Source organism: Protopterus annectens, chromosome 8.part0 (assembly GCF_019279795.1).
Source record: "Protopterus annectens isolate FY-2018-M chromosome 8.part0, PAN1.0, whole genome shotgun sequence".
Classification (NCBI taxonomy): Eukaryota; Metazoa; Chordata; order Ceratodontiformes; family Protopteridae; genus Protopterus; species Protopterus annectens.
The window spans coordinates 789,002,893-789,023,211 of NC_056741.1; the positions used below are offsets into that span (position 1 = coordinate 789,002,893).

General features: G+C 37.2%; 1 protein-coding gene across 1 annotated transcript in view; it reads left to right on the forward strand.

Annotated features, from left to right (window-relative positions):
* The window catches only part of FAM102B (family with sequence similarity 102 member B), a 478,587-nt gene that overhangs the window by 203,254 nt on the left and 255,014 nt on the right, over window positions 1-20,319 (forward strand). Inside the window, exons 5-7 of the mRNA XM_044080258.1 lie at window positions 3,831-3,877; window positions 8,481-8,584; window positions 8,730-8,825. Coding sequence (XP_043936193.1) covers window positions 3,831-3,877; window positions 8,481-8,584; window positions 8,730-8,825 — 247 coding nt within the window. The remainder of the gene's footprint in view (window positions 1-3,830; window positions 3,878-8,480; window positions 8,585-8,729; window positions 8,826-20,319) is intronic.

Below are 20,319 nucleotides of genomic sequence, written 5' to 3' on the forward strand. Positions count from 1 at the left end.
GTCTGATGTGTTGTTTGGTTCGCCTGTGGAAGCAGTTTTAAAGAAAATGGAGGACAAGGCTAAATCTATGCAGACTGTCAAAGATTTTTTGCAGGTGCAGCCTCCAAAGTTTAGCAGAAATTGGCCTACTAAGGGATGGACATATCCTGCGTATGATTCCCAGTCTAGGGGTAGGTCTAGACGTGGTAGGGGCAGAGCTCAAGGTTCTTTTAGGCCTAGAACAGGGAGTTCTCCTGCTCAGATTTCTGGTGAGGGCAGGGGTCAGTCCTTTCAGAACAGACCCAATGACCTGCCTTTTCAGCTGCCAGAGCATTCTCGACTGGCAGCTTCTTTGGGAGGAAGACTGTCTCTTTTCAAAGAAAATTGGGATTTAATTACTCAAGACAGATGGGTTTTGGATATCATTCACCACGGTTACAGGTTTTATTTCCATACCTTGCCCCCTTTCAAAGGCATGCCAGACGTTCCTCCTCCACAAAGGAAAGAGGCTCACAAGCAAATTTCTTTGTTACTCCAAATAGGGGCCATTCAGCCAGTTCCTGTACCAGAAAGGGGCCTAGGATTTTATTCTCGCCTGTTCCTAGTACCAAAGAAGGGGAACACGTGGAGACCAATTTTGGATTTATCTATCCTCAACACTTATCTGGACATTCCCAAGTTCAAAATGTTGACGTTACAACAGCTTTTACCTCTGCTGGGCAAAGATCACTGGATGGTAACTTTAGATCTCAAGGAAGCTTACCTTCATGTGCCAATAAGACTAAGATGCAGGAAGTATCTGCGTTTCGAGCTGGAAATTCTCATTATCAGTTCTCTGCATTGCCCTTTGGCTTATCTACTGCCCAGAGTATTCACAAAGGTTCTAGGTCCAGTGATAGCTTACTTCAGGCTAAAAGGAATCCAAATCTATCCTTACTTGGACGACTGCCTGATTCTGGCTCAAGAAAAGAAGATCTTCTACAGCATCTGGAATATGTCATAGCAGTGCTAAGATGCCTAGGGTATTCTGTGAACGAAATAAAGTCCAGTCTAGTACCCTCTCAAGACATGTGCTTTCTGGGTGTGAGACTGAATACAGCAGCCCAGATGGCCTTTTAACCCCGGACAAACAAAAGAATCTTTCCAGTTACTTCCATCATCTATCTCTTCAGTCCGGGCTGACTGCAAGGACAGTCCTTCAAGCCTTAGGGTTCATGGCATCTTGTATTCTGGTGCTTCCCAATGCCAAACTGCATATGAGGAAGCTACAATGGTATCTCAAAAATCTGTGGACACAGCACTGCCAGGATTTGGACACTGTCATTCAAATAATACCTTGCATTCAAAAGGAATTTTTGTGGTGGGCTCAGGAATGTCACCTAAACAAGGGACTCTCTGTGACCCGCCAGAGGCGAGTCAGATTCTAACGACAGATGCCTCAGATGTTGCTTGGGGAGCTCATCTAAATGGAAAGTGGATACAAGACAAGTGGCCTGCCAGACTACAGCATCTACATATCAACATGAAAGAGATGTTAGCAGTTCAGTTTGCATTAATTGCTTTCAAGGAGTTACTTCTTCCAGGGCAGGTGTTGATTCTAACAGACAACACAACTGTCATGTGGTACATCAACAAACAAGGGGAACACATTCTTACCCATTGTGCAGACAAGCAATGATTTTATGGGAGACTGGGCTCAGTCTGCAACTAACTCTTCAGGCAAGCTTTCTGCCCTGAGCACAGAACTCCTTAGCAGATGTATTAAGCAGACAAATCATGGATCCCCACGAGTGGAAACTGGATCTTCATGTATTTCAAACATTGACAGTGTCATGGGGAACTCCAGACATAGATCTGTTCGCTTCTCCACTAAACCACCAGCTGCCAAAGTTTTGCACGAAAGGATTTCATCACACAGCTTGGAAAGTGGATGCTCTTTCTTTCAGTTGGAAAAATCTTCATGTGTATGCCTTTCCACCTCTGCCTCTTCTTCCAAAGGTGCTTCTAAAGGTCAGACAAGACAAGACAAGGATGATTTTAATAGCTCCAGATTGGCCTCGGCAGTACTGGTACCCATTACTGAGGAGTCTGGTAAGGAAGCCTCCATGGCCTTTACCCTTGATTCCACACCTGTTGTCTCAGAGGGACGGTCATCTGCTCAATGTCAAGCTTCATTCTCTACATCTAACAGCCTGGCATATTCTGTTTTGAAAGACAGCAGGTCTCAGCTTCCTCAGCAAGTTTTAAATGTGACTATGGAAGCCAGAAGACCTAGTACAAGGAAAGTGTACGGAGAAAAATGGAAGAGATTTTTGTTTTGGAGTGCAGCAAACAATTTGGAGATTACTGAGCCAAATTTGAGTGTGGCTCTTCAATATCTTACTGAGTTACTGGACAAAGGTTTGTCTTTCTCTTCCATCAAGATTCATGCTGCAGCAATTTCAGCTCACTATGATTGTGACCCACCATTGTTTTCGCATCCTTTGTTCAAGCAATTTCTTAGAGGGGCAAAGAATATAAGACCCCCACGTAGAGCTCCTACTCCTGCTTGGGATCTCAATTTTGTGTTGGAGAAACTTACTCTACAACCTTTTGAGCCTGCGGCTACTGCTGAATTGAAATACTTGTCATGGAAGACTGCTTTTTTGTTGGCTATTACTTCTGCAAGAAGGGTTTCTGAGTTGCAGGCCCTTATGGCAGTAGAGCCCTTTTGATTTTCCATAAGGATAGGGTATCATTACGCACTAATCCTTCCTTTATGCCTAAGGTGGTTTCTAGTGTGGCTTTAAACCAAACTATTCATTTGCCTACTTTCTATGCAGATCCCCAAAATAAGGGGGAAAAGATTTTACACACTTTAGATGTACATAGGCAGTTACGTTATTATTTAAGCAGGACTAAGGATTTCAGGCAGTCTCAGCAGTTGTTTGTTTCTTTTGCTTTGAGTTCTCAGGGCAAGCCTGTGTCTAAGCAAACTATTTCTAAGTGGATTGGGTTTTGCATTTCATTTTGTTATTTCCATCATGGCAAGGAAATTCCAGCTGGGATTAGACCTCATTCCACTAGGGCTACTGCCACTTCAACAGCATTTCTAAGGGGGGTGGCAACTAAGGATATTTTGGAGGCAGCTACTTGGAGTTCAGTGCATACTTTCTCTAAGCATTACCACCTTCCTCTCTACTCTAAATCTAGGGCTGGTTTTGCCACAGCTATTTTGCAAGGCATGTTGACAGCTCCTGCTTCCTTATGATTTGCCAGCCTCCCTTACCTCTGCTTTGGGATTCTACCCAATGGTTAGGACTGCAGCAATGTGGAATGAAGAACATAGTACAGTTTTGTACCTACCATAAATGTAGATGTTCGAGGATCCACATTGCTGCAGTCCAATTTACCTCCCTCCTTCCCTCTTTGTTTAGGGGTGGTGGTGTGAGTTAATATATATTATTGTATATATTGTATATATGTTTGGTGCAGGGCTTTTTGGTGTTTTGGTTTGGGCCTTGTCTTTTTTAGGGTCTTCTGACATCTGGGGCAAGAAAAGACTGAGGATATGACGTCGGTCATGCGCATTAGTACCCTGACGTCCTGACATCAGTCTAATGCGCCTTGACCGACGTCAGCCATATACTTTGGTATTCGGGCCGACTGGACAGCGGACTACCCAATGGTTAGGACTGCAGCAATGTGGATCCTCGAACATCTACATTTATGGTAGGTACAAAACTGTACTTTTTCCTTTTGCATCTCTTAAACTTAGAGTAGTTTTGCCATTTCAATCTGATAGCTGCATATATGGAGAAAATGTAGAAGTCCAGCATATGTGTCCTGACTTTTTTTTTCTTCGTTATTAGGTTGTCATTAGCATGCAGTTGATGTCTGGGGATCCCTGCTTTAAGACGTAAGACATGTTTTGTTTTACTTTTACGTTTTTTTTTTGTCAATACTGTGATTTCCTGTATGCACTGTTCATCTTGCAGTATTTGCATATGTTGCAGTTCTTGTATTTCTGTACATATTTGTGCATATACATCCAATGGTCATTTGTTTTTCGTAAATTATCTAGAGTTGGCAGCAATGTTAATGGTTATATCCCACAATTTATTTTTTATACATTTGCTTATTCTGCTGATGAGCTTGTCAAGTGACCCTTTTCAGCTGAATATCAGGAATAAGGCAAATGAGCTGTTTAGTGTCTATGTTGCAACAAGATGCTGTGTAAGTGTTTATGTTCATGTAGCTTTTCGCCATGGGCCTCCTCTGAAATAGGTTTCTCATCCAGTCTGACATTCTCAGTAAATGGATGCAAATATACAAGTAAATATTGTCAAGTTGCAGTAATCCTAAAATTGCAAAAACTGCAAAATATTGAATCAACATTAGTATAGGTGGGCAATATCATTTTCAGTATTCTTGTCCTAAATATTTGGTTATAGTCAGGAATACGCTTATTTGATTTTTTGTAACAGGGGCAGACCATGCCTGAACAGCTTCTACCTTGATGGGCTGTGGCTGAATCTTGCCACTACCTACTGGAAGAGCAACGCAAGATATTTTTGCCATTCCTAGTGGGTATATAGTTACCTTAATGGTGGGGTAACCCAGCTGTTTAAGTATCTCCCTAACATGAAAGAGTTCCTGCTAGGACTTGCTATATGTAGAAGTGTTACCCATCTGTCAAGATGTGATCTCATAGCGTCTAGAATGTTGTTGGGACATACTTTACCCGAAGGGCATTTTTGGGGAGTTCAGACAATGCAAATGGGTTGACAACACTCACAACAAAAGAGAGATCAGCTTTTATCAGTTTGGTGGTTGTTAAATACTTGGACCCCTCTTATGGCACCAAAGCTTCTTCTGCTCTGGGCATGGAGTAGTAATCTGATATGATTTAGGCAAGGGATCCAAGATTTTTCCTACTCCCAGTTCTATTCCTAATGGCAGGCATTAGAGCTTTAGACAGATAAGGTTAATGCTTCTTCCATCTTATCTTGCAGAACAATTAACTGTCAACCTCTCATAAAATGCCTTCTAGTAATTCTGGATAATGTGGGGCAGGCTGTAACTAACATATTTAATGCTGACGGTAAAGCTTCTGGACATGCTACATGCAGACAGCCATATAGCTAAATATAACATTGTGTGGTTACAGTGATGTGAATCATGTTTCTAGGCGGCCACTGATAGCTCTGTCATGAGGAGACATGCTTGGCTAAGGCTTCTGCCCTTACCAGAAGATGTTAAAGCTCAATTACTAAATGTGTCCTTAGATAAAAACTTATTTAAGAATCCTTCTGCAGAACTTTTTAAGAAGGTGGATGAAAGGGAGAACACTTATGCAAGATTTAGAACAACATTTTCTGTCTCCAGTACCTACATTTGAAATAAATTATCCAGCTAATCCAGAGCCCTTCTTTTGTAAGCCACCTAAATGTAGGCGGCAAAAGTCTGGAAAGGGTCCATTCAAAAAGAAATGGCATGAAGACCTCAAAAGAAAGTCAGTACTGTAGATCACAAGGATCCAGTTGACAAAGAAACAATTTCTGATTATCCTTTGCAATGGGGACGTGGTGTTTCACCCAGCCTCTGCAGCATCTCAGCCATGTCCTCTGCCTATCCTCCCTTTGTACTACATCTCCCAATAGTGACTTCCCCAGACTACACTAGGGATCATAGCCGGAGACTGCCACAGAACCAGTCTCCCACCAAGGATGATAATGCCCGTCCTTCCCTGGTACTCCGTAAGACGCCTGAGCTGCTAATCGAACCCTGGCCAGCTGGGCTGTAGTTAGGCTTTTTTTTCTCTACACTACCAGCATAGCTAACTACCTTAGAATTTATCAGGAATCTTTGCTGTCATCTCAGATTCACACTAAACCTCAAAAAGCCATTCCTGGAACCCACTTGCGTAGTATTCCTGGGATGTCTCCTAGACACATCTTTAATTTCTACCTTCCTTCTACCAGACACTCTCATATAGATACATATATGTAAACATGAATAAGTACAAAGTTCATCTGCAATTGTGTTAATGCAGAAACTGTTTTGGTGAAGATGCTTTGATTACTGAAGATAATGATGCTTCAGGTGAGAATGTGAAGTAATTAATTATTGTCTTCAGTTAGAATTTTGATTTAATTATACTATGTTTTTTATTGAAAGTCATGTAGGATAAGTTGAACATTGATATGTTTTGTGTCTTCCTGAAAGCTACCCAGTTAAAGATGTAAATCCATTTGTTTCAGAATGTGATGAATGTATGGGAATCTGTGTTATATACATTTTGAGTATGTCTACCTGTAGTTGTTGAAATGATTATTAAATAACATTTAGGTACTTACTAATAATGCAGAAGTTTAAATGCAACAAAGCTTGCAATGAGTCTCATAGTTATTGTTCGGTATTACAAAGAAGGATGCAGAAGTCTGTATTTGGGTGTTTTTTGGTTATGGTGAGAGCCTAGGTGTTAGTTTAGATAAACAGATCTAGTTTTCTAACATTTGTCACTAACCACCTGAACATAAATTTTGCCGTTTTTTTGTATTATAACGGGTCTACTGTATAACTTAGAAAATACACTTCTTCTTTGAAATTACACAGTAGACCCTGGGTTACGCGAAAGTGCACTTACTCGAAATTGCACTTTCGCGAAACCCACTTCAGCGAACGGGCTACGTACTGCAGTTTAGTGCAGTAGTCACAGACCTTAGGGTTAGGGCACGGGTCATGGTAAGTGGATAGCTAGCAGGGCTATCCCTTTACCATGACCCGTGCCCTAACCCTAAGGTCCGTGACTACCGCACCACAGTGGAGGACATAGCCTGTCCTCCACTGTGGTGTGGTAGTCACGGACCTTAGGGTTAGGGCATGGGTCATAGTAACGGGATAGCTAGTAGGTCTATCCCCTTACCATGACCCGTGCCCTAACCGTAACCCTAAGGTCCATGACTATCGCACCACAGTAGAGGACATAGAACATTTTCCTACTGTCCTCCACTGTGGTGCGATACGTTCGCAGAAGCAGTGTTCGCGGAAGTGCACTTTCGCAGAACACAGGGTCTGCTGTATAATTTCGAAGAAGTGTATTTTCGAAGTTATACAGTAGACCCATTATAACATGCCCTGTGGTTTGATCTTGGAATTAATTTTAACAGAAAATGTAGTGTAGGGAATCTTCCTTGTGTCCTTCATACTGGATAGTCTGGAATGAAGCATCCTACTGGAAATAAGATCAGTAACTGTTCTATTCAGTCTGCTGGGCCTGATTGAATGGTGTGTGAAGAATGTTTTTTTTCGGTACTTTTCCATTATCGGGGCAGCACTTTCAATGCAATCGTTTAGCTGAAATCCAGTATCTGAACACATTTTACACACACCTGGTAAACAGACGTGTGAAGGTACTGAATTTCAGCTGAACGATCGCATTAAAAGTGTTGCCCTGATAAGTAACAAACAGAAATGGAAAAATAATGAATGCAGCAGTTGTGGATAACGTTATCACTGTATAGTGTCTCAGTGTACATCTCCGGCATGTAGTCCACAAGTTATGACTTGATTGGCTATGAGAGACAACATCTCCATTGCAGTGCTCTGTTACTCCCTTCCCCATTCATTTTGCTGGCCTTTTTATTGAAGAACTATAAAAATCTAAACATTTACTTACCGTTTCCGAAATGTTTACAGTTCTAACTCCACAAAAGTATTGCTGTGTGAGACATGACATGGTCATAGCATTCGCAGCTCTCTAGTACGTGAAAACATGAATTACAAAATATACTCTCTGACATAAAAGATGTCTATAACTGAAATTATTATTATTAAGTATTAAGTGTAATTCACCACTTTTTCTACAAAACCCACCAGTTTTAGGTAGTAGGGATTCGGAGGGCAGAGCTAACACTTGAGTCAGTCAGAGACAGTTAATAGTTATACGACGCCACCAATAGACCGCGTCGCTGCGGTACTGCTAAATATAATGCAAGTAATTTGAAATTACTTTTTAAATCTTTGTACATTGTCTGCCATGAACTATTACACGCAATTTAAATGAGGATGGAGATGATTTTCATTTAAAAAAGTTGACTCAGTACCTCTAAAGACTTGCAGATTCCCGTTTTTTTTTCCCTCTTTGAAACTCACAAGTCTTGCGTAGCCCTGATGTTTCCACCAAGATAAGACCAGATAGTTCACTGCAGTTGTTACACCCGAGGTATTCCCAAATATTTATTTATTTTTGCAAAATGTTTATAGCTGTTAACTCCACAAAACTATTGTTGTGTGAGACATTACATGGTCATAGCAGTCGGAACTCTCTAGTACATGTATACCTGAATTAGAAAAATGTGATTGTTTTTCGCCATCTGAGCGTTCTTTACAAGTGTTGCCACAATAACGGAAAAGTACCTTATTTTGAAAAGGCAGACACATAGCCTGCTGTAGTAAGGTTTACTGTACCAGAAGGGCATCTTTGATTTCATATATTTTGTCTTCTCATTTACTTGCAGGCCTACATCCACAGCCATGTCATTAGCAATTTCTGGTGAGTCTGAATCACTGGAAGAAGATCGAAAAGGTGGTGAAACACTGAAGCCACATGTTGGAATTGGAGGTACTGTAGAAGCTATAAAACAGCGTGGTTTAATATTTTGTATACTTTTATGTATATAGTTCTATATTCTGTTCATTTAAGATTTCTTATTTCTTGATGACTGGTTAGAGTTTTTTTTGACTGAAAGTATTAATTTGATTGGTAGATTTATGTGGCAAGATCGGATCTGTTCCAGAGGATCTGGTGGCTTGTGGACATTCCAGAACTTCAAGCTATGCAAGTCAACAATCAAAAGCATCAGGTATTCTGTTATGTACAGTCTGTAAATGCAAGGCAAATTTCTTCTGCAAGTATTAAGGCTTGAAGGGAAGTGACATTGTACAGATATGCCACACTCTTGTGGGTCTTCTGAGGCATGAACCTAAAGGGAGATTGCCTATGAATTCCTGGGAGCGAGGTAAAAACTGTGCAGTGTACACCTGGGAGTATCTTGATGTGATTATAAAATAACAGCTGTATTTTTGTATATCCAAGTTTAAACTAAGTATTTTTTTAATGTATATAGTTAATATTGTAACTTGATGTAAATGGTCGTTCTTCCAAAGGCTAAGTATTATTTTAAGGTTACCAGTCCATGAACACTTCCAAATAAAACAGTAAGTTGGATGGTCAAAATCCGAGAAAGAATGCCACTGGATGAGCTGCTAAAAATACTTTATTACAAAGATGCTAAGCACAGTTAAATGCTTTCGCCCCTTGACCTGGGACTTCCTCAGAGTTGTAAAATAATGATGGTGTGCTTTTAAAGAAACAGCCACCCAAATGTGATATCATTTCTCATGCCACTTATCCAATGCACTATTAAAACGCATTGTATATGTACACAGAACTAGAGAACAGCTAACATCACAATAAATAAATGGTTAACATGTTCATCTTGAAATTAAAATTCTACAGTGTTAATTTCACCTATAAACAGATGAAGTATAAAAACAAAAGCGGAAAAATAAGTTAATTTAAACACTGAAAGCACATACTGTAACTCTTAGCTAAAAATACTTAGTCAATATGTATTAGCTGTAAACCATGATATGCTAGAAATAGATAAGGAATGATTGAGAAAAGGGAATTTACAGGCATTTAGCGTTAACTGCCAAATTAATTTTTTAAATTCTAGCAGGTTGTCCAAGTCTCCACTTTCTGCTCAGTATAAACTCTATCAGTGGTGAAAAAAAAAATTTTTTTTGAAACTGGAACATTTTATAAACATGTCTGTTGAAGGCATTTGTTTGTCTATTTCTGATGTCATAAAGATGTTCATAGATCATCTTGTTTAACCTTTTGATACTCTTTCCTACATAGAAAGCAGGGCAGGCTGTACCAGTTGCTAAATTTACCGTGCCCTGCAGTATCACAACTATGTGAAACAGGACATGATGTACTCCTATCATATTCTTCCACTATTATGTAGGGACTATCCTTAATGTACCTACAGTACTTGTATGACCCACATTTCCTCATCATACATCTCTGGGGGCATCTTGTTCCATAATTTTATCTTTCCATAATATTTTTTATACTTTTATGTTTAGCAAACACTATAGAGGGAATTTTCCCCTATTATGCTTTTTCGTCAGGAATAAAAATTGTATCCCAGCGTCTTCTCACTATATTGATGCATTTGTATATGCCACTACTAAAGGAAAAAAAACTAATGCAAGACTCTTATCAGTTCCTTTTTTATCTAAGGACTTGTTTTCCTGTACCCTTATTTGTATCTGCCAATGGACCCAACAAGGAGGGAGATCGAAGACCCTCGACCTTCTCACAGCTTCATTTTTTTAATCCCACAACAGGGAATAGGGATATTCGGTACAAAACCTGGTATCAGCATTAAGTTGAACTATTAAATAATGAATAACCCAAAAAATAAAAATAGTTGCTGGAACCACAAACTTTAGGTATAAACTTTAATAAATAAATCCGTGAGTGTAACACACTTTCACCTAATGGGTTCTTCAGGTGAATAGTAAGTTCCTTAAAAACATACCTTAAATAATCATTAAAAACAAGTCACATGAGAAAAATCCAGTGATCACTGTACAAAAAACATGCGATATTTAAAAAGTCATGTGATATTTAAAATCATATCATGTTAAAACAAGGGTAGAAAGTAGCATTATAACATGTCAGGCATCAATATAGCAAAAGCTGTTCTAAAACAGTATTAAACATAAAAATCATAAAAACTCATGTCACTTGCATTTGTAATCACTTTAAGTATGGTTTTATGCTAACTATACCATTAAGACCTGGTGCGTTATGCTTTAAAAAGCAATATCCATTTGAATTCTTCTTCTTCTGTCAGTCTTGTATTACTTAGAAGGGGTGACATAAGATAGATAAGAGATAAGTAGAATGAAGTGATGCTCCAGATTGATCATGTGATGTCATCACGGAAACACGGCATGTAAACAACATCTCTAAACACTGCCACCCACCTTTGTTGATGCTAATAATGCCAAAGTACTTGATCCACTGGAATTTTCATTGTTAGGGGAAGAAGCACTGCTCATATCAAAGCTGAAACTGCGAAGGCAGAGTTACCAGAAACATCAGAACAAAACAATTGACCCATTACAAGGAGCCAAACCAGGAGCTGACACTGACAAACAAAATGGTAATTAATCTTTCTAGCTACACTCTAAATAACAGGGAATTCTCTGCTTTGTCTTAAGGGCTCTGTTCGTGTTGCACAGTCTGACATCTAACACAGACACAAACTGAATTAAGATACTTTACCAGGAACCTAAATTTAAAATTTTTATTTGGTAATCGTGCTGCATCAAATTTCAGTGAACTTAAGAGAAGCAGTACTTTTATTCCTCCACATCATCTGCAAATTTCAGCTTTTGAAAAAGCTGTTGAAAAATAAATGTATCAAATACTAAACCAAAACTCCATGAACACATCCAGCTTTTTTAATCTGTTACCAGAGCACAAACAGGCCTTGTAAATACTTAAGAACAATGACAATATAGTCATAAAAGGGACAGACAAAGGTGGAGGAGTAGTAGTGATGAACAAAAATGCATATATAGACTCCATGAACAACCTGCTCAACAGAAGTGATTATGTTGCGATTATTAGGCAAGACATACAGGACATTGTAAAAAGTATTAATCAGGAACTTTTATCCATGCGTCCACCTGAGACAATAACTATTGCAAGAATTACATCAGTATTTCACTACTACACCCCCAAAATTCCACCGATTTATGGACTACCTAAGGTTCATAAGTCACTCACAAATCTACATTAAGACCCATAGTTCCTGCCAGAGGGTGGGTGACTGAATCTCAATCGAAAAACCTGGATGGTATATTTAAACAGCATTTATGTGAGACCAACACAATTATTAAAGACGCAACTGATTTTTTAAGCCAACTAGCAAAATGGTCAAGAGACAGATATTCACTGAATGCTACTTTGTTGCAATGGATGTTGATTCACTGTTGACGGTAGTACCGAATCAGATGGCAGTCAGAATATTAGTGAATACCTCAACAAAATTTTTAGTTGCCTCTAAGCAAGATTACTTCTCTGTGTGATCTACTTCAGTTGGTACTAAATAATAATGAGTTTTTGTTTCGAAAACAAATTTCCAAACAAATTGTTGATGATGCTATGGGCACACTGGTGGAAAATACTTACACTAATGTGGTAATGCTGGGAAAGGAAATATGTTCTAACTGAGGGTCCATGAACAATGTATTTTTTTTTTACAAGTTCTTTGTAGATGGCTTGTTCCTAATATGGGATTGGCTTGAGTGATGAAATCTTATTTGGGTGTCTGGTTCTTTAAAAATGCGCCACTCTAAGTATTTCATAGCTCTGAGGAAGTCCCAGGTCAAGGGACAAAAGCACTTGGCTATGTATAGAGCCTTTGTAATAAAGTATTGTTATCAGCTCATCCAGTGGAGTTCTTTCTCCGTTTTTGACCATCCAACTTAACTGTTTTATTGGTGGAATTTGTTCATGAAGTGGTTACCTTTTTTTTGTGGTTGGTATGACTTCTGCAAACAGTACTCCATTTGGTGTTCTGGAAGATCTTATACCACAGACTTGATGCTGTTATAACAGATGACCAAGTTTATGCATCTCAAGCAACTCTGTGATTGGAAGACCATTCTTTTATGACACCACCTAATTTTACATAATAACAGTGTGGTTAGATGGAAAGAGAACAGAAGTGTGTGTTAACAAGTTAGATTCCTGGTTAAGATCTTCCTTTTGTTCTTTCTTTCAAGGAACCCATGAGTAGAGGTGGCAGCACAGTCCATTACCAGTTGTTTGAATTGGAAGTTGAACATAAAATGGTTAAGTACAGGAACCTGCAGATGGAAAATTTGTATTTCTTGGTATGTAGTCATCTTAAGAGATTCAAAAAGGTTTAAGAGTTTGGAAATTTCCCACTGGTTGGTTTAGAGCAGAATGCTTTACTTCATCAGGAATTGTTGGAACAATTTGATGAAGTAGGCTGTGAACTCATGAAATTGATTGTGAAAGACAACAAGAGGAAATTGAGTTATCTTAATAAAGAGATTAAAGAGTTATATGAAAGTATTACAAGGGATCTCCTTTTTCCTCTCCCATGCCAGTGAGTGCAACAAAATATTTGTGAAAGACACTAGGATGACACTGATTCCCTTAAAGCTTATCCTAAACCAGAGTTTAAAAGCACAGGAAGATTTGATACCAGGAGATCTAATACTGTTGGAGTGGAAGAAGACCACACTATTGGGCAGCTGGACATCAATGATGTTGTTTTTTAGGATTAACACAGGTGAGATCATCAGAGATTAGCCCAGCGAAAGGCCACAGAGTTACAACCAGAAATGTTTGACAACAGACAATATAACCATCACAACAGGAAACATTGGAACAGAGGTCATGCCAGAGGCAAGAAATGGTAGTATCAGGCCTCCCCAACAATATCATCTTTACCCGTTGGCAAATTAGGGGAATTCAGAGTATTTGAGTAGTACTCCTTTACCTGATGGAAGTTATGGAGTGTTTGAGACCGGATTTAATTTCGTTCCTGCTTTAAACCATGATATAGTCACTGCCCCTGTTCTAATTTAGATTATACATTCATAAATTGAACTTAAAATTATTTTTTTCAGATAAAATGACTTTCCTATGGCATATGGAGGATATGGCCATCAAAAAGGAAAGTATTTTCATGCCTCCTTCTCATCATGTGGTCATTGTGTTTGAAAGAGTAAGTGAGGATCACTTTAGTAAGGTCGGTAGGAGCAAATGGTATGTCAAGGACATCCTTGCGAAATATGAAAGGAAAGTGCTGGATGACCTAATTAGAAGCAAGAGTGTATGAGTTATGAAATCTGTTAAAGGAGGGGGTGTAGTTTTAATGGATTTTGTAGACTATTCAGGAAAAATGTAGAATTTACTAGGTGATGAAACCACATGTACCAGAGTTTCCAGAAGTGAGATTAACATTGCACACAGGAGAATAGATTGTCCGCTCCAAGATTTAGTCTTTCAAGGAGCTATTGAGGATGAATTGTTACAGTATTTATCAGTTGAAAAGCCAGTAATTCCATCAATTTTTGGCATCCTCAGAATACATAAAATTCAGGTAGATCCACCCCTGGCAGCAAGAGGGTCAAAGACAGAGCAGATGGTGAAATATATTTATAATGGAATGCAAATGTGTGATGGATTACAACGATCACATTCTGCAAGACTTGGGGCACTTATTAAATTGCTTAAATTCAGTAGTATTTTTGGAAAGTGTTTTTATTACTTTGGGTGTTTATTAATTTATTTATGGTGATTCCACATTGTGAAAGGTTGGTTAGTTTTTTTAAAAATGCTTGGCAAATGCAACAAATTTTCCACTACAGAACTGTTGGTTTATATACATTAATGAAAACTGTGTTGTACAGCAATTTCCTATATTTTGAAGGAGAGCATTTTCAAAAAAAAAAAAAAGTAGGTCTTTGCATGGGTGAAACTTCTGCCCCTTTGTATACAAATTTAGTTTTTGCAGGATGGGAAGAAAAGTTTGTTTTTCCATCCCATTATTTCAAACCTATACATTCTTACCACATATTTTTGGATGATATTGTGAAAAGGAAGTATTGTTTAGAAGGAACAACAAGTTTCTTTCTTAAATTACACATCAGCCATGTCCATATTTCATCAGTTATCTTGACATCATTATTGGAAAAGATTATTCAGCTGACTGTTTTACTACTAATATTTTAATATTTACTGTAAGGAGACTTTGTCCAACTCCTGTTTACATTACGACCGTTATCTTCACTCTTATGAAAAGAGTAATGGTTTTTACAGGAGCTGGGAAATTTGACAGCAGTGTTTCTAGGCAGAAAATATCCCTATTCCTTGTGGGAATTAAAAAAAATGAGATTGTGGAGGGTCGAAGGTCTAAGTTCTCCCCTTGTTGGGTCCATCGGCCTGTATAAATAAAGGTATGGAAATCACGTCCTCAGATAAAAAAGGAACTGCTAAAAGTCTTGCATTACTTCTTCCCTTTAGTAGTGACATACACACACATGTCAATATAGTGAGAAGACGCTGGGATACAATTTTTATTCCTGACATAAAAGCCAAAATAGGTGAGCTTCCCTCTTTAGTGTTTGCTAAAGGAAGAAGTACAAAAATATATTATGGAAATAAAAGATTATGGAACAAGATGCCTCCAGAGAAGTATGATAAGGAAATGTGGGCATGTAAGTGTTATAGGTACATTAATGATGGTCCCTACATAATAGTGGAAGAATATGAATAGGAGTATATCCTGTCCTGTTAAATGCAGTTGTGATATTGCAGGTGTGATATATTTAGCAACTGGCCCAGCCTGCCCTGCTTTCTATTTAGGAAAGACCATCAGAAGGATTTGACAGTTAAGGCTGAATGCCTGTAATTCTCCTGGTCTCAATGATTCCATCTCTCTCTCTCTCTCTCTCTCTCTCTAGCGTATTATGTTTTAGAGCTAGTACATATTGACTAAGTATTTTTAGCTAAGGTTTATAGTGTAACTATTTTTTCACTTTTGTTTTTATGCTTCATCTATTTATTGGTGAAATTAATATTGTAGATTTTGAATTTCAAGATGAACATGTTCTCCAATTATTTATTGTGATGTTAATTATTCACGAGCTGTGTGTACATATACAGTGTGTTTTAATGGTGTGTTAGGTAATTGGATTGAGTGATGAAATCACATTTGGGTGGCTGGTTCTTTAAAAACTCACCTCCAGAAGTATTTCACAGTTCTGAGGAAGTCCCAAGTCAAGGGATGAAAGAGCTTAGTTGTGTTTAGAGCCTTTGTAGTAAAGTATTTTTAGCAGCTCATCCAGTGGAGTTCTTTTTCTTGTTTTGACCATCCAACTTATAATTTTGAGATGCTAAGTTAAAAATGTATAGGGGATGGTAGAAACAATAAAAGTGAAAAATTGCTCTAATTTTGTTTACAAATTATCAGTAAATTCATAGGCTCATAGATAAATACTAGATTAGCTGCCCTTGAAGGCCATTTGCAGCCTAGAAAGTTTCTCCTTTGGTGCTTGAATTAACCTGTCCTATTTGGTGCTGCTGTCTTTACCTGTCCCATTGTCGATAATTATATAATACCCCTATTGAGAATAACTGGGATCTTGCCATAATAAATTTGAGGTGACATGTGCATAAGATAAAGCATTTAGGAGCTGTCGCTCTTCATTAGTAGTTCAGAGGGTACTCCTGGTGTAAATTCTCTATTGCCTATCCATAGAGGTAACTTGTACTTGAATATGGACAGGGATGAGCATTGTTTTGTGTATGGAGTCTCTTTCAGATCAGCAGTATCCTCTGTGAGATGCACCTGGCCCTTCAAACCACTCTGTTAATGTTACAGAAGAGGTTTGGATCCCCTAGACAAAGTATGTGTAATTCCATTTGACTAGCTGATTTGCAGTAAATTCATCAGTATTGGGTTGGAGGATGCTTTCTTTGCTAGACACAGGTCACCTCTTAGCAGTCTGTAGTATACCATGTATAGTGACAGGGCTTTGAGTTGGTCCGTGTAGGACAAGCTATTTAGGCCTTGTATCTTGTTAGTAAAGTATCTGTGAGCATTTCATTTGTTGCGTATGTTTGGCCGATGCACATCAGAGAGAGGCATTAGACTCAACTGGCCTAATGTGGGCTGAGTGAAAGGGACAATGCGATCCATAGATCTAGACACAATCCCTTTGTTTATAAGCTGTGCAGTGTAGAAGAACTTTTGTATGACAATGGACACACATCAGTCGAAAGGTAGGTCACTGTCCACAGAAGTACCCAAATCCTGAACAGCTGGGTCAACCTTAGTGGAGTATTGTCAGTATGGTAGTTTATTGGGTAGATGACCTCCTAAAGGATACAGTAATACATTTTTTGTCAGTTAGTTTTAGTCCATGATTTTAGCACAACATATTTATTTGGGACAATTTTTCCTGCAGCATGGCTAAGTAATTTGGGGATTCTGCGACTGCGCCTAGCTTGCAGTCATCTGCAAACTTAGTCATTCAGAGCCCCTTGATATTGGCTTTTACTTCAGAGAAATGGATGCCAGAGAGGAGAGTACCTAGCACAGATCCCTAGGGGCTACAAATACAAGTTAGCAATAGTGTTAATAAAGCTTCAAGCCGCTTTTTTTTTAATCGTAAACTGTCTTTGTATTATGATAATTCTGTACAGAAGAGTTGTCCTGCATAAATGTGTTCAACACTGTAAGGGCAAACATAAATGTGTTGTTTGTCAGGGTGTATATATAGTCTGAGATTGTTGTATCACCAAGATTTTCCTACACCAAGGTCCATCAGTCTCAGAGATGGATATAATAAATTCTCTCTCTCTCTTTCTATATATATATATTTTGTATATATATATATATATATATATATATATGTATATATATATATACATATATATACATATATGTATATATATATATACATATATGTATATATATATACATATATATATATATATATATGTATATATATGTATATATATATATATATATATATATATATATATATATATATATATATATATATATATATATATATATATATATATATATATATATATATATATATATATATATATATATATATATATATATATATATATGTATATATATATATATATATATATGTATATATATATATATATATATATATATATATATATATATATATGTATATATATATATATATGTATATATATATATATATATATATATGTATGTATATGTATATATATGTATATATATATATATATATATATATATATATATATATATATATATATATATGTATATATATATATATATATCTATATATATATGTATGTATATATATATATATATATATATATATATATATATATATATATATATATATATACATGTATATATATGTATATATATATATTTATTTATTCTACTAATGACTGGCTGTGATCCTCTGTGATTTACCAGAAAATCAAAAATTTAACAAGGGACAAGGCTAAATCATGAAGTATAATTGTGGATTTTCTGCAGAGTCAAGGACAACTGAAAACTTTGTCACAGTATAATGGTTATTTGTGTAATGGATTAGTGGCCTAGAAGTGGAATGTGTGCATTTTTATTTTTTTACCCAGCTTTCCTCTTATATTAAAAGCTGTATTTTTGATGTCTTTTTCTTTTATCATTTGCCTAGGAGCAACACCTGTGAGGAACCTTTGTGTGTATTACAGCTGTGAGTGAGTGTTGCAGAGCAGATTTTTTTGTGCGTGCTGATTGCAAAATCTGTCTAGAATGACCTGCATTTCCATTGACTTGAACTGTTCTGTTTCTCTTTGGGGTTGGTGACATTTTGTGTAACTATAGTGACAGAATACGCATGCTAAAAATAAAAGGGTAAATTAAATGAGCAGTCAAACTGGCCCATTATGTATGCTTACAGTGGAGGCAAGTTAGAAATCAAGTATGGAAAGATACAAGAGGCAGTGGATGAAATGAGCTACTTTTGTGTCCGGTTAAGTATTTTAGGAATGTTTAGAGGTCAAAGAAAAATAAAATGTGATTAGCTGCCAAAATGAGTGATGCATTTTTACATTTTCTTTTATTAATGCATTTTTACATTTTCTTTTATTAATGCATTTTTACATTTTCTTTTATTAACACATTTTTTGCGAGGCAGTCATATTTTGCAGCTGGAAAACTTTGTAGCAGTTAAGTCTTTGAAGACTCTGTAAAACGCAAGCACAGGAATATAAGTCGGCAAAGCGATACAGTCCACATACACAATTCCCAGTAAATTCGGTGGGAAATCAGGCAGTTTTCACTTCACCAAGAACAATGCAAATTCGAAGCATAAAAAACTCTATTTATTGGTCATATATATATATACAAACTCGGCAAGCGCTTTCACCCGACTGGGCTTCTTCATGCCAAAAAAACTGCAGGTTCAAAGTATCCAAGAAATACTCTATTCATAGTGACATCACATCCTATGAATTAATTAACAAATAAGATACACACATATCATCAAATTAATTATGCAAGATAAAAACAATATATATTTCCATAAAAATACATATACTAAATATAGTATGTATAGCAACACAACCTATTTACTAAAAGCCACTAACTTATTACTGCAACACATATATAACAGAGGAAAATGCATTCATAAAAAACAAAGTGTATAAAAACATATAAATACATGAAGCACAACATGAATAATAACCCAACTATCCCACTACACATCAAACTCTAAGTTTCCTTCCCTTCAACGTAGGTTTTAAGGGCACCCTTTCATTCAACCCGGGTGCCCGATCTGCTCTTAACCTAATTATCCATTTAGTTTTAATCTGTTCAGTGTTATTCATCACATCACCTCTTCTGATAGTGGGTCGATTTACTTGTACAACTAAAAACTTAAAAATATGTTCAGCTGACGTTTCCAAGACGTATCTTGATAAAGAATTTCTCTCGGACTTAATCCGGATATTATACTGATGTTCCCTAATTCTATCTTTTAAAAGCTGGGCACGACCTACAGGTAGCAAGATACACAATATGTTCAGTTTCACAATTAGCCTTAGGCTGAAAATAAAAGCAGCGTTGCGTAACAGGATGTATAAACATCGCTGTACTATCTATCTGAGAACAATAGTTGCATTTCCGACATGGAATAGTGTTGCCAGCATTAAAATTGTTAACATGATAATTATTAAGTCTACCTGGACCACACATGATCCTATATAAATTAAGACGATTCCTATATGTAAACCTTGGTGTCTGACCCACTATATCATAGATATTCGGGTCAACTGTTAGTAAGTCCCAGTGTTTCTGATAAATGTTCTTAATAGTTCCAACATCCTGAGTATAATAAACGGAAACACTAGTTCCCTGTTCATGCTTCACTGATGTTGCAATCATATTTTCTCCTTCATTAACGGTCTCATTACTAACTGTAAAGTATGGTGATGCCTTGTCATTCCTTAGGACATCAACCCCCAAAAAGCCTTCTTCTTTTTCCTGCAAACTATAGGACCTATCACATAATTTTTGATGTAGGCTGCTTAATTCATTATAGAAACCAGTTTCTGTTGAATTAAGTCATGAAACTCGCATGGCCTGTCCTCTCACTATATTATTAAATACAAATCTAGGATGCATACTAGTCCTATGTAGGAGAGAATTTCTATAACAACTTTTCCTGTAT